The following is a 14,376-nucleotide window of genomic DNA, read 5'->3' on the forward strand; positions in this document are numbered from 1 at the left end:
TGGTGAAAATGATTCGTGGCAGGCTGGAAAAGGGTGATAAAATCAATTTTATTCACATTTTGCAAGGGTAATCAAAGGAATCAATAGTGTGTGTGTCTGTGTGCGTGCATGTTAGAGAGAGAGAGAGAGAGAGAGAGAGAGAGAGAGAGAGAGAGAGAGAGAGAGAGAGAGAGAGAGAATCAGCACCTGGCAGATGTGAAAACAATCCCTCACACATGTATGATTGTTGACACATTTTTTACACTTGGATCTTTAGTGTGAGGAGATTAATTATGCCACGGCACATCAACTTACTGTTGGCAAACAACAGACTTTATGTAAGTAACTTAGCAAGTAATTACATTGGTATAGCTTCTATTAACTGGCAGCTAAAATTCTGAAATTCTGGGGTTGTGCTATTTTGTTTGGCTAGGTGATTAACCCTGCCCACTTTCAGGGTAAGAGAGGAACAACTAGCAAAAGGATTTGTTTTGTTTCTGCCAGCTAATGGCTGTACACCAGCTTTTAGCAGCAGCTCTGATTTTGGAATTTGTCTTTCCTATTGATTTCTCATCGTGTTTGGTGTAGTATTCTTGCTTTGATAGCCTTTTGGCATTATTAAATAGAGTTAGACTGGTTTTTTGCCCTTTATTGTGACTTTCATTAATTCGACTTTTCCTTGTTTACTGATTGTGATATTAGTTGACTTGTTTGTTAAATGTCAGACTGCAATACGCGTTTGACTAAGGAATCTTACGATCTCCATTCTATCTGCACGGATTGTAGGGGACAAGTTTGTTCAGTAGACTTACGATGTAATGAATGTCTAGACTGGGACAGTAAGGAGTGGAAGACTTTAAGATCTAATTTAAATAAACTTGCCAGAGAAAAAGAGAAAAACAACGGCCAGATGGATTAGTAAGTCTTTAGCTAGTCAGGGATCTCCTGTTGATCATGATATTGATAATGCTAACGTCGCAATTGACGTTCCCATTATTGCTGTTGATCCCGTACCCAGTTCTCCTGTGCAACCCACTCCTTTACTTGGCTCTCTTGCTTCTGAACCCAAGACCTTTGCCAGCCTCGAGTGGAAAATGGATAGAAGGTTCGAATTGATTATAGAATCTGTTGCTCAATTAGCCTCATCGGTTAAGGTCCTTATGGACAATATGAGTGATTTGCAGCACCTTGTAGTGCCTAGTGCCAGTGCAGTGTTGGTGGAGCAACCAATTGTGCCTAGTGTTAGTGATGTGTTGGTGGAGGAGGTGCCTGCCCATCCTGCCAATTCTCTTAGGCAAAGGTCGATGTCATTATCCCCTAAACCTTGGAGGAGTCAAACTGTTAGCCTAAGGGAGATGAGTGGGGTCTGCCCATGGGTAGTCACCCCCTCGGTTGAACCTATTGCTGAATCCCAGGTTGCAGCCAAGCGCCACTGGAATCCTTGGATGTGTATCATCTTTCATCTAGCTCTAATGATTCTTCTCCCAGGTACCAATGACATTTTGCGGATGAATCACACCCTTAGAAAAAGCTTGCTGGTGATGTATCGCGGTCTCCTCCAGTGCCTTGTAAGAAATTCAGAGAGCCTGTTTGCAGCCCTTTTCTGTCTTGCGGTCACTAGGACAGTCCGGAGCATTTTTCTTCTGTTCCTTCATTGGTAGAGAGTCAGAGTGTGGCTTCCAAGCATCCTGCTTCTTGTAAGCACTCTTTGTCTAAAACGTCTTCTTCTGAGCATCCTCATGCACCTGAGACACCTCTGGCTCCTGAGCACCCTGCAGTGTCAGAAGCTCCCTTTATTGCCAAATGCCCGGTTTCTTCTGAGCGCCCGAAATCGTCTCAAGGCTTGTTGGCTCCTTCTCGTGCTGCTGTGTCAGAGAGCCATCTTCTCTCGAGTGTCATAGAGTGCCAGAGCACCCACCTTTGCCCATCCACTCAATGATTCATGGATCGCCATCTAAGATGAAGTGCCCACTGCCGCCTGAGTTCCCTTTGGTGCCTGAACTCCCATTCACTGTGCTTCTGCCGCCGACACTTTGACTCCCACTGCTGTTGATGTTTCATGAGCAGCTGGGGATTCTTTTGTGCCTCAGACTCTCGCGCTTCAGGCTCTTCTGTGCCTCAGACTCTCGCACTTCAGGCTCCTCTGTGCCTCAGACTCTCGCACTTCAGGCTCTTCTGTGCCTCAGACTCCCGCACTTCAGGCTCTATCCTCTTCTAGCAAGCAAGTGCCCTCCATGGTAGACCTGATTCAGAGCAAGCTAGACAGTATTTTGAGCCTGTTAAAGAAGGCTCCGTCGACCCCCCAACCTATTGACTTAGCTTTGTCTCCTGTATCCTTTGACGAGGAAGAAGAGGTTATTGCTCAAGACGCTCATCCTTCAGCTTATGCATCGCTGCTAAGGTATCTTCTTGCTACCTTCCTGAATTTCTTTTTTGCCTGCAGCTCCTTCTTCGCCCGCATCTGCTTTTCTTATGGAGTCTTGGTCGTCCGATTCTTCGAGACTGCCCAAGTTAGTGCTTTCTTCTTCTGCTAAGAAAGCCTTCAGTAATACTGACGGATGGCTAGCAGAGTAGAGGGAACAAGGTAGAGCCATCTTCAGCTTCCCTCCTTCTAGACTGTCTAAGAGGAGACAGCTCTCTTATGCCACTGGGGAAGCTTGTTATCTGGGAGTTTCTGCCTCCTCCCAGGGGGGACTTCCCCAGGCTGATCGATTCCTCTCGTAGATCTGCCTTTGCTTCAGCAGAGATCATGTTCAGTTTGACATAGCTCTCACATCTCAAAAACTTGTTCAAGGTGTTTGAAGTTTTGAGTTTTCTATATTGGGCGGTGGACTCTCTAGCCCGTAAGCTTAAGGGCTGCTCTGCTATTCCTGAAGATAGTGCCTCCGATTGGCTGGGGGTACTCTCGTGTATCGATAAAGGGATCAGGGTTGGTTCCCAGGAGTTAGCTTCCCTTTACGCAGTGGGAGTCTTAAAAAAGAGAGAACTGTGGTGTTCCTACACCTCTAAGGGAGTGACCCTCACAGAAGTCGGCCCTTCTGTTTTCTCCACTGGATCGTCATCACCTGTTCCTGCAGGCTACAGTTTGGAGATTTCTTCGGATCTTCGGAAGACGAGTACGCAAGATCTTCTTGTCCAGTCCTCTAGGCAACCTAAAGAGATGCCCGCTCATGCCTCCAGGACAGTGTCCCTGCTGCAGACTCAGCCCTGTTGTGGCAGCAGACAAAGATCTTTTTCTAGATCCCGTTCTTCCAGCAGGTTCGTCTCCAGAGCCATTAAGAGATCCTCAGTCCGTTCTGTCTCTCACAAGTGAGAATTTCGTCCTCCAAACTTCTGTAGGAGCCAGGCTCCTTCTCTGGGAGTAGTGGAGAGAGGGGGGGGGGTGCCAAAGCCCTGGATTGTCAGCATACTAAGGGAAGGCTATTCTATCCCCTTCAAAGAAAAGTCACCTTTAAGCAGCTTTCCAATAACACTGTTGCTTACTCCAAAGGCTCGAAGAAGTCTTTGGCCCTCTCAGAGGAAGTGCCGCTTCTCAAGAAGGGGCGATAGAATTAGTAGAGAATGTGGACTCCCTGGGGTTCTACAATCGTCTTTCTGTGGTGCCCAAAGCTTCAGGGGGCTGGAGGCCCGTCCTGGACGTCAGTGCATTGAGTGTCTTCATACGAAAGACAGAATTCAAGATGGAAACAAATCGAAGCATCATGTCATCCATTTGCCAGGGAGACTGGATGACATCAATAGATATGCAGGACACATACTTCCACATTCCAATACATCGGGAATCAAGGAAGTTTCTGAGGTTCGTGTTTAGGAACAAAGTGTTCCAGTTCCGCGCTCTATGTTTCAGGTTATTGACGGTGCCAGAAGTGTTTACCAGAGTTCTCGCTCCCCTAGCGAAATGGCTCCATCTGATGGGAATCAAGATCTTCCTTTACTTGGATGATTGGCTACTTTGGGCCCAATCAAAGGAAGAATGTTCGGAGGACCTTCAAAAGACTTCTCCTAGCCCAGGAGCTGGGATTGATGATCAACTTTCAGTAGTCTCAGTGGATTCCATCACAACAGATTCTTTATTTAGGGATGATAATAGACTCTCAGAGTTTTCAGGTTTTTCCCTAACTGAAGAGAATAGAGTCTTGCCTCAGGATAGTACGCAGATTTTTTCTTCTGGACCAATGCTCCGCCAACAAATAGATGAGTCTTCCGGGGACGTTATCGTCCATAGAACAAGTCGTACTTCTGGGGAGGCTCCATATGAGACCGCTCCAATTCTTTTTAAGAATCAACTGAACAGGAAAAAATACCCAGACTCTTTCGTGTTCCAAGTGACTCCAGAGATCAAAGAGGATCTGTGATGGTGGAGCTTAGAAGGAAGGTTGTCGTAAGGGAAATCCCTTCTTCCGTTAAACCCCAACCTAGACTTCTTCTCAGACGTGTCGAACCTAGGTTGGGGAGCAAGGAAATTTCAGGGACCTGGTCCCCAGAACAAAGCGATTGGCATATAAATGTCAAGGAATTGAAGGCAGTTCGTCTGGGGTTACAGTTTTTCAAAGAAGAAGTGTGCAACAATAAAGATCACAGTGCACTCAAGACAGTACGACTGCCCTGTCATATATCAAAACCAAGGGGGGACACATTCGTTCTCCCTTTACGAGACAGCAAGGGATCTTCCGCTTTGGGCAGAGCAATTTCAAGTCAAGCTTCTTATGTTCTTCATTCAAGGGAAGCTCAACATTCCGGTGGATGAATTAAGCCACCAGAAACAAGTGTTACCCACAGAGTGGGCTCTGGATCCTCAGGTTTGCTCAGATCTTTGGAAGTTATTGGGGACTCCAGTCATAGACCTGTTCGCGACTTCCAGAAACCGTTGTCTCCCCGTTTTGTTCGCCAGTTTCGGATTCTTTAGAGTGGGCAACCGATGCCATGGTTCAAGACCGGTCAAACAGTCACCTTTATGCTTTTCCCCCTTTCAGTGTGATAAGACAGGTGATCAACAAATTCGAGACTCACCAGAATCTGTTAATGGTCTTAGTGGCTCCCTTTTGGCCAACAAAGGCATGGTTCCTAGACCTTCTCGACCTCCTCACAGACTTTCTGAGGCTGCTATTTCAAAAACCTCATCTGCTAAAAAACCCCACTTCTGGCACTTTCATCAGGGGTTGTCTACTCTGGCCCTGACAGGCTACAAACTATCAGGAAACTTCTTAGAAAGAAGGGGTTTTCAAGATAGGCTTTGCAAGCTATTGCCAAATGCAGGCGGCAGCCCTCTGATAAGTGGACAATTTTTAGAGAATGGTGCAGAAAGCACAGTGTGCCATCTTCTCAGACATCTATAGCTGAAATAGAGGACTTTCTGCTATATCTTAAGACTGATAGAAACCTGTCATCCTCGACAATCAAGGGTTATAGGGCATGTTAAGCTGTCTTCAGACACAGGGGAGTGGACCTTTCCTCTAATCAGGATTTATCTGATCTAATTAGATTGTTTGACACCATGAGACAGAAAGAGGTAGCAGTAGTGCCATGGAACGTGAACGTGGTTCGTAAATGGTTGTCTGGGCCCCAATTTGAGGCTATGCATTTGGTTTCTTAAGAGATCCAACTAGACTAGACTTTTTCTAGTCGCTTTAGCAACTGCAAAACAAATTAGTGAGGTCCATGCAATAGACAAAAGAGTGGGCCTCTCCCAAGAGAATGCTGTCTGTTCCTTCTCTTTGGGATTTCTAGCCAAGAACGAGTCCATTTCCTATCCGTGGCCTTGTTCCTTTACAGTTAAAAGTTTGTCTGAAATTGTAGGCCCAAACGAGGAAGAGAGAGTATTGTATCCTGTGAGAGCTCTAAGGTTTTATCTTCACGGAAAAAAGAAGATTCTTGGTCCTTCAAATGCCTTATGGTGTTCTGTTAAGAATCCTTCTCGGTCACTTTCAAAGAATGCCCTGGCAATCTTCCCTAGAGACCTCATCTCGGAACCCCATTCTTTGGTTGGAGATGAGGTTTTTCCATTGTGTAAAGTGAAGGCTCATGAAATTAGAGCTGTAGCCATTTCATTGGCATTCAGGCGTAATTTGTCTCTCTCCTTTACATTGCAAGCGACTTTTTGGAAATGTAAGTTGGTCTTTGTAGCACATCATTTGAAGGAAATTGAAAGTTTACAATAATTGCAGTACTGTTGGTCCATTTTCGGTGGCTGGCATGGTTTTGGGGGAAGAAGCATAGGGAGCATTTCTTCCTTTCTTTCTTCGCGTTGATTTGAGGTTGTTGAATTTTTTAAGGGAGCCTGGGAGTACAGTGTACCAGAGTGCCCTCCAGTCCTTCGTGGTGGGGCAGTGGTTTTTTAACTCTTTATGGTATTAGGTGATGTTTATTTCATTGTCGTGTTTTCCATATTGTGCCCTGGGCAGGGGCAACATTATTACCTTTGTCAGCAATTGGAATCATCCTTGCTACAAGGTACCCACTAATATAGTAGGCGAGCCTTGGCTATACTGCCACGTCACTACTGTATACGATAAGGAGAGTGCCAATAGAGGCAGTACCTTCCTGCAGCAGCTCCCTTATCAGGTAAGGAAACAACAGGCATTTTTAATGCTGGCAATCTTTTCTATTGTCAAACTCATTACCGTTACTAATGTTTGGGATAGATTTGTTCATGCATCTCACCTCCTGTCAATGTGGGAATCAGCACTGTAATTATTTGGTAAGTTACTTATATAAAAATGACATTTTTATGATAAAATAAAGTTTTATATATACTTACCAAGTAATTACATGATTGGAGCCCTCCCTCCTCCCCTCACATGAACATTATGGCATCAACAAATTGAATCCTTTTGCTAGTTGTTCCTCTCTTACCCCAGAAGTGGGCAGGGTTAGTCACCTAACCAAACAAAATAGCACGACCCTTGAATTTCAAAATTTTGAACTATCGCAATGTATTCACTTGGTAAGTATATATAAAACTTTATTTTATCATAAAATGTCATATATCATAAAATGTCATATTTAAAATTATAATCCAATAAACATGAGGATTTTGCAAACAAGTAATAAGTAAAGAATGCAAGTAAGAAAAGGAAAGCAAAATCAAATAACTTTTCTTAAAGAAATCATGTAAACAAACAATCCAAGGTGCGCAGAAGCTGAACGAGGTGCCAGTGTGTTTATTATGGAGCTGAGTTACTTTTACAGTGCTCAAAAATTGTAAAAAGCAAGTTTTACTTGATAGGTATTTAAATACTGTAACAAAAAGAAGCTTTTGGGTGAATCGAGTGTAAGTGAAAGAAACGGCCGAGAAGTAGTGAAAGAGAAAAATATTCTGAGCCCAGCTGGAAAGCAGTGGGAGCTGACCCCCATCCCTCACCCAATTACCCACCACCATCCCCTCCCTCTCCTCTCTACCATCTCTCTCAGCCAGCCAGTCCCAAACGCTCGCTCAAGTAAGATTCGTTCGCTTATGGTTACTGTATTGCATTTTATTGTTTTTATATGTGTCATTATGGTAAATTTATGGTGAAATTCCCTTCTTTTATTTTCTTTATGTGAATTGTTACTGCTTCTACGTACATACAGTAACGTTTTTACGGTCTCTTCTCAACATGGGCAGACTAGCTCCAGCAGAACCAGCCTTACTGCATTTTCCATACTTGCGAGTGTTTAGCTACTCGTCTGCTGTATGCTACGTATTTTATTTCTATTCCAAATTCACTGCATTATGTAAAGAAGATCAGCACAAGGATTTCTCAAATATTTATTGAATCATGGAAAACAATGAAAAAATGAACAGTTTATCTGCATACAGAAGTAGAGAAGTAAATATTGTTTTCAATTTTTTAGGCTAGAAAATGCTTATTTTACTACAAAAATAAAAATTTTAAGCTAGAAAATGCTTTTTTTTACTACAAAAATAAAAATTTTCAGCTAGAAAATGCTTATAAAAATAATAAATACAGCATAGCAAAATCCTGTGATATAACAAAAAATCCGCGATACAAATTTAGATATATTAATAAATTTTAAAAATCCGCTATGCACTGAGACCGTGATGAGTGAACCACGATATAGCAAGGGACGACTGTATATCTTCGGTTGAAGTCACTTTTCAGCACATCACTGGCTTCTTAGACAGCCTCCTCTGAAACAAGTTCCTTTCCGTTTGTGCGGAAGAGCATAGACCTCTCTAACTGGGTTAGGTCTCCAATGCCTTTGGAGCTTTCAGCAGTTTTGTCTGCCCTGCAGACTCAGGCCTCTGCAGTAGGATGCAACTTCTGTGCTTTGTAGTCTCCATCAGGAGCTGTAAGAGCCTCTGAGGGAGGCTTATGCAGGAGTGTCATGCCCAAGGCTGTCATTCTGCTAACCGTAATTACCATAAGCAAAGAGAGTGGGCAAGCTTTACTGTCTCACTTCCCTGGTGTGGCACACTGTGGGTTGGAGATCTCTGTTGTTCTTGTTTGTACCTGAATTTGTGGCAGAAACTTGGAACACAACAGTCCATAACATGTAAGCTATTTGATCCCCTCTCCCCACATGAGGATTAGACAAGGTGTCATTGTGCCAAGTGAGAATTTTTTGGCATCACCTGCACAGGACTCATCATCAGGTCAGTTTTGAAGATTGTTTGTTAGTAACAGTAGGGACAAGGTGTCCAAGAACACCATTTCATTCGATTCATTAAGTCAGAAAGTGGGCATACAGCGCTGCCCTGCGTTTTCAAGCTTCGCTCTTCTGCACTTCATTTTGTCACGGATTTTTGTGGAACATATCTTTCACTTTTCCTTAGGAACTTTCACTAATTTGTTCTATGGGCCGTATCTCTAAAATTATCACCAATTAACTTTTTTTTGTGGGGCAACACTAAAGTATTTATTCACAAATTACTGTATTTTTTTATATTGTGTTCGTGACTAAATACAGATTTTTATGATAAAAATTATTTACAGTGTACTTATGTGTACTACTGTACCTGTCAAGCTCATTCTGGGGTGGGTCCCAGAATGAGCATAACAGGTTTGTGATTCTCTCTCTCTCTCTCTCTCTCTCTCTCTTTTTTTTAAGGGTAATGTAAGATGTATTTGAAATGATATTACTGTAAAGTGTTTTTGGATGATAGAGCATACTGTACAATATCTAAAATATTCACTAATTGTTTTAATTTTATTTTCCAGTCTGATTTTATAGCATGGAAAATATGAAAATGAATGACAAAGTAACATCACGTTTATCTATATAACTATACTTACAAAACAGATCATTTAGATGGTGAGGGGAGGAGTATTAGACAGCATATTGTACACACACACACACCCACACACAGACCATAAGCATAAGCATTGATGCTCAATGGAGCCATCATAGCAGTACAGTACTGTAGTAGTATAGCTGAGTATATTAATAAAGGATTTATAAGTAATATTCTGCACTATAGTGAAAATAGTGTACCTTCAGTAATGGCTAAAGAGCTATGATGGTGTTATAGTATTATTAGGAATTAATTTAACAAGGTAACTGAGTCACTTTAATAGACTTGAAAGTGAAAGACAGAAAGCAATACTTTAATAGACTTGAAAGTGAAAGACAGAAAGCAATGTAATTGCAGCAAAAAGAACACTGCAGCAAACCTTTAGCACTGTCTGGAGAGTTCTGTGTAGGCATACTGTAGACAGTGGAGGCTGTGAAAATAAAAATGTCATGAAGTAATTTATGATTTGTTTACAGACTGACTGGAAAGCAAACTTCCCTAACCGGAATTTAAAGGCATTTTCGGCAGCTCCACTTTTGGTGTACCCCACTCATTACACAGGGGAAGTTGGCTACATCAGTGACACAGAGACATCACCAATTATCAACGATTATGATCCAGCAGGCTCTGTAGAGCCCAACCTAGATGGTAAAGGCTTGGAATTAGATCTGGGATTGAGTGGACTCAGCAAGGATGAACTGTAAGCATAAGTACATTACTAAGAAGATTGCCTGTTTCTTATTTTTTTCAAAGTATCAAAGTGAGCTGTTAATTGTTATGATGGTGAATTAATGTTTCCAGAAAATACATCTTCAATGCAGGTCATTTCACAGTAATAATGGTTGCACAAAGATTTGAGCCTTAAGTACTGTAATAAAAAATCTGTTGTAGAGTAAATCCTGCAGAAATGGAAATTTGTTGTTATTGTTACTTAAGGTTTGAACTTTACATTATAGAATATTTTTGGAATACAAATATAAATTTATTTGTAATCATTTTGAAAAGCTAGATTGGACTCCCTTGCACCAGAAAAAGCCACTGAAGAGTAAGAAAGATGTTGTCACTATCAAAAATCTTTTTCAGATACCATGCTTCTTTCAGTGAAGAACTGTCTATAGGTACATTTCTATAAAGCTTAATTTGATATTATTTGGGCTATGGTACAAATTTAATGGATCATTGCATTTATTCTGTTTTTTTGGTGTTTAAAAAGTAATTGTTTACAAGACTTTAATACTAAAAACTTTCCCAAGGTAAATTATGGCTGAAATGATTTCTTGATAAACATGTCTCAATTTTTTTTTTTTCATAGGTAAATATGAGGAGATTCTTCAAAATGAATGAGTTATGATAACAGCCGTAAATATTTAGTAGGCATACTGTATACAATTTTATTATTTTTTTACTGAACTGATGCTTCATAGCCTAACCATATCCGTAGTGATTCTTTTTCTTTGTACCATTTCAGTAGACAATTCAGTTGAGCAGGTACTCCTTGCCAGTTGCTCAGTACCTTTTGGGAAAATTTATGTATCTTTTCTTTCATTCTAATCATGTTTTGCCAATTTCATGTCTTTAGTACATCAGTTAGAATTTCAACTGCTTTGCAATAACTCCACCCCTTTACTTTTTAGGGACAGTTTTCTGTAGTTTATTTAAAACATGAATTTTAGAAGTGTATAAAGATTGTGTAATTCCATTTTTAATATTGTTACCCACTTACTTTGTATACTAATATTGAACTCTACATTCAGGAATGCACAATATTGAAGTACTTCCATTATCAGGGTTAAGAGGACGCAATGATAAGTTTAGCGTTTTGAAAGTAAGTACAAAAATAGTTGTAGCTTAGGAAAAATAGGCTGTGCCTAAGATTTCTATTGCCATGTTGATGTTCAGACTTACATTTGAGTATAATTTTTCGTGATGATCAGCAAGTCAAAGGTTTTATATTCTGAAGTGTGATATGCCGATGAATTTTGTTCAATTGATGTGTTTGTTTCTTGATGTTAAGTGCATTTTTAAAACCTGGTGGGATTGGGATTAGGTTTATTTTGCAGTTTCTGTGTTACAAACAGTATTTTGAATACAATTTTTGCCAAGCAAGTCAGTTATACTATAGATGTATGTATAGTTTGTATGACAATTCAGTTCCTTCTAAAGAAGGGTCTGTTGATTTATTTCATTTTAATCTTAGCCTTCTTTGTGCCGGTGTCACAATATGAAGCATTATTGTGAAATCTGTCTATATATTCCTTCAGGAATACAAACCATGAAGGAATACAAACCATCGCCTTTTATGTAGGCATATCATTCAGTGTGAGATGGAAACAACCTTTGAATTTTGTAACAAGATGGGTAAATTGATGGTTAAGGGGGATGAAGGGGTGAAATACCCCCACATCCCACTCACTCATCGAGTGAGGATGTCTTGCTGTACTCCCATTGACTGCTAAGGTGAATTTCTTTTTTAATGCTTAATAGGCATCTGAATGGTTTCACATAGGTAAATCAGGTCTAATGTGACAGCAGGGAGCAAACATTGAGTTGTTGAATCCCTTAGTCAATGTAATTTAGACTGTATACACAGTTCTAACAATGGGCTTCGAGCCATATATTGTACACATTTCTTCTTCAGTAACTGGCATATCCTTACTACATGGTAAAATTACCAAATCCAAGTTCATTTAAGGCCAAATAAAATTGCACAAGAGATCTTCAAAGTACCACATGATTTAACTTTGGTGCTGGCAGAGGGTGCAACAGTCATTCCACAACCCTTGAAAAGAAGACATAATTAGTGCAAAATAATAATGAGAGGCAAAACAAAAAAAATAAACCTTTCGTTGACTCATTATCACTCATACCCTCACTTGCATTCAGTCTTAGTCTGCCATTGCCTGGCATTCTTTGTCTTTTTCTTTTCTACCTGCAAATTCGTATTTCCTTTATCATTACCCCCATTGCTTACCCTCCTGGGCACTGCCACAAGAGTAGGGGTCTTCATCTTCCTTCCTCCTTTTGCACCTTCTCCCCACATTTTCTCATCATGTCAGCAGTCTTTTTTTTTTTCTTTTCACCTGGCACATAATGTGCCACATAATCAAAAGCACTCAACTATTTGATTGTCCTTGCAAGCCTATTGTCAATGTTTCACATTTGCTGTAGATATTCTATTGGCTGATCTGTTTTCAGTTCAAACTCCACTCCACATACGAATGGTCTTTGTGATTTCAAACAAAACCTTAATGCTGTACAGCTATTCGTATTCAGTCATAGAATACTTTTGTTCTGCCACACTAAAAGTTTTGAAAACTTTAGCAGTCACCTGCTTTTGCTCAACTCCATTCACAAATTGATCATGCACCAAACATTCACCCATCATGTAACCACTAGCACCCGTAAAAACTCCAAGCCCTGTATCATCTAGATACATCACTTCAACATCCTTTACAGCCTCTCTCTGTCTCTCAAATGCATTCTCCAAGAAGGCAACAGGCACATTTGCTAATCCAAAACTTAAAATTTTTGAGTTGGTAGATTCTTTTCCCAGTTAAAGGTTTGCTTTCTTTGGAAATATGCATCTGATAACACCCATCCACCAAATAAGGTTTATTAAACCAACACATATTGGAAACATCTCTCTCTAGTGACCTCTGTCACTTTTCTGTAATCAATACACATTTGTAAACTTCCGTCTGATTTTAGCGCAGGTACAATCAGATTATCCAATGGACTTTCACTGTACTCAGTCACCCCCTACTCTGACTCCTCACACTACTCTTGTAATCTCTCTTGCAACAGGCAGCAGGATGTGATGTTTTTTTTTTTATATATTTGGGTATCATTCAAAACTATTTGAAACTCAGGCAAATGAACTGCTCAAAAATCCTCACTCCTCCTGATCAAAAAGTCTTCCTCTCTTCCACAGCATACTGTACACTCTGTGTTTCTCCCTTTTGCTCAAATTATCATTCAAATTAATTCTTTCAGTCAACTTTTAATACTCCTTTTTACCTTGCTAAACTTCACCAGTCATCATATGATAGCCCAACATCCCTTATATTGCCAACTTTTACAACAGTGTTCATCACTCCCAGCCTGTCCCCAGCTAGCATACCTCTCCAAATCTTTCACACATTTGTATTCACTTACAAATAAAGTCTTTGATCTTCCATGTCTATCACTCCATCAAATACTCATGCCACTTTCTTTACCGCACAATGTTCTATAGATCCATCCACCACAAACACATCCTGATTATTCCATCTCATACTAAGATTGCTTGCCACCCTACTCACTACACTAATGTTATCCCTGAGTAATTTCACATCTTTTGTGGCATACACTTCCACACCATACATCTGTAATTCTTCATTCTCCTTTTATAACCTTTTATTCTCACCCTCTTTCATTTCCAATTCTCATCTCAAAAATTTTATTTCCATTTCCATGATACATTTTCGTCATTTCCAATTCCCGTCTCAAAAATTTTAATGCCATTTCCATGTCCATGATACATTTTCTGTCATTCTTACCATCTCAAACAAAAAAGGAAATTATTACATTCTTTCCATAGGCCTCTCACAAGAAGTCCATAAGATTTCCAGTGAGTGCTCTTTCCAGTCTTTGGGAGGCAGCAATGTTCAGCTGCCCATTGGTGGCCCGTTCACTCTCAGCTTGATTGGCAAGAGTAGTACTGAGCATGCTCAGTACTTTGTCCCTACTGCTCTTACATCCCTATGCCATACTTAATAGGAGGTTAATAACTTCCAGTCAGTTGATGGAGAGGAGACAACCTCCCCACCTAACAACAAAATCTTGTACATAAAAGGCAATGGTATGTGTTCCCACGGGAACAAACTACACATTTTTAAAGTACTTGTACAAGTAATTTGTGTTTTTCCTAGTAATACAAACTAGAGCCATTTATCGTAGCTTCAAACTCAAGTACCTACTTTGTTCTCAAGGTCAAAGGTAATAAAGCTTGGTTACAGTGAGTAATGGGTAATCCCCCACTCAACCCCTTCACCACCAGTTAAGCCAACTTGTTACCAAGTTCAATGGCCACTTCCAGTTTGCACTGAAGGATATTCCTAAATGAAAGACTCTTGTTTTTATACCTAAACTGAAAAATACAAATTACTTTTAAAATTTTTCAT

At 40.5% G+C, this 14,376-nt stretch overlaps 1 protein-coding gene across 1 annotated transcript in view; it reads left to right on the top strand.

Moving 5' to 3' along the window:
- The window catches only part of LOC136834421 (glycosyltransferase 25 family member), a 62,769-nt gene extending 50,716 nt beyond the window's left edge, over positions 1-12,053 (top strand). The window contains exons 4-5 of the mRNA XM_067097001.1: positions 9,691-9,914; positions 10,969-12,053. Coding sequence (XP_066953102.1) covers positions 9,691-9,914; positions 10,969-10,984 — 240 coding nt within the window. The 3' untranslated portion in view covers positions 10,985-12,053. The remainder of the gene's footprint in view (positions 1-9,690; positions 9,915-10,968) is intronic.
- Positions 12,054-14,376: the final 2,323 nt, after the last annotated feature.

The sequence above is a fragment of the Macrobrachium rosenbergii genome, chromosome 53 (genome assembly GCF_040412425.1).
Source record: "Macrobrachium rosenbergii isolate ZJJX-2024 chromosome 53, ASM4041242v1, whole genome shotgun sequence".
NCBI classification, from domain to species: domain Eukaryota; kingdom Metazoa; phylum Arthropoda; class Malacostraca; order Decapoda; family Palaemonidae; genus Macrobrachium; species Macrobrachium rosenbergii.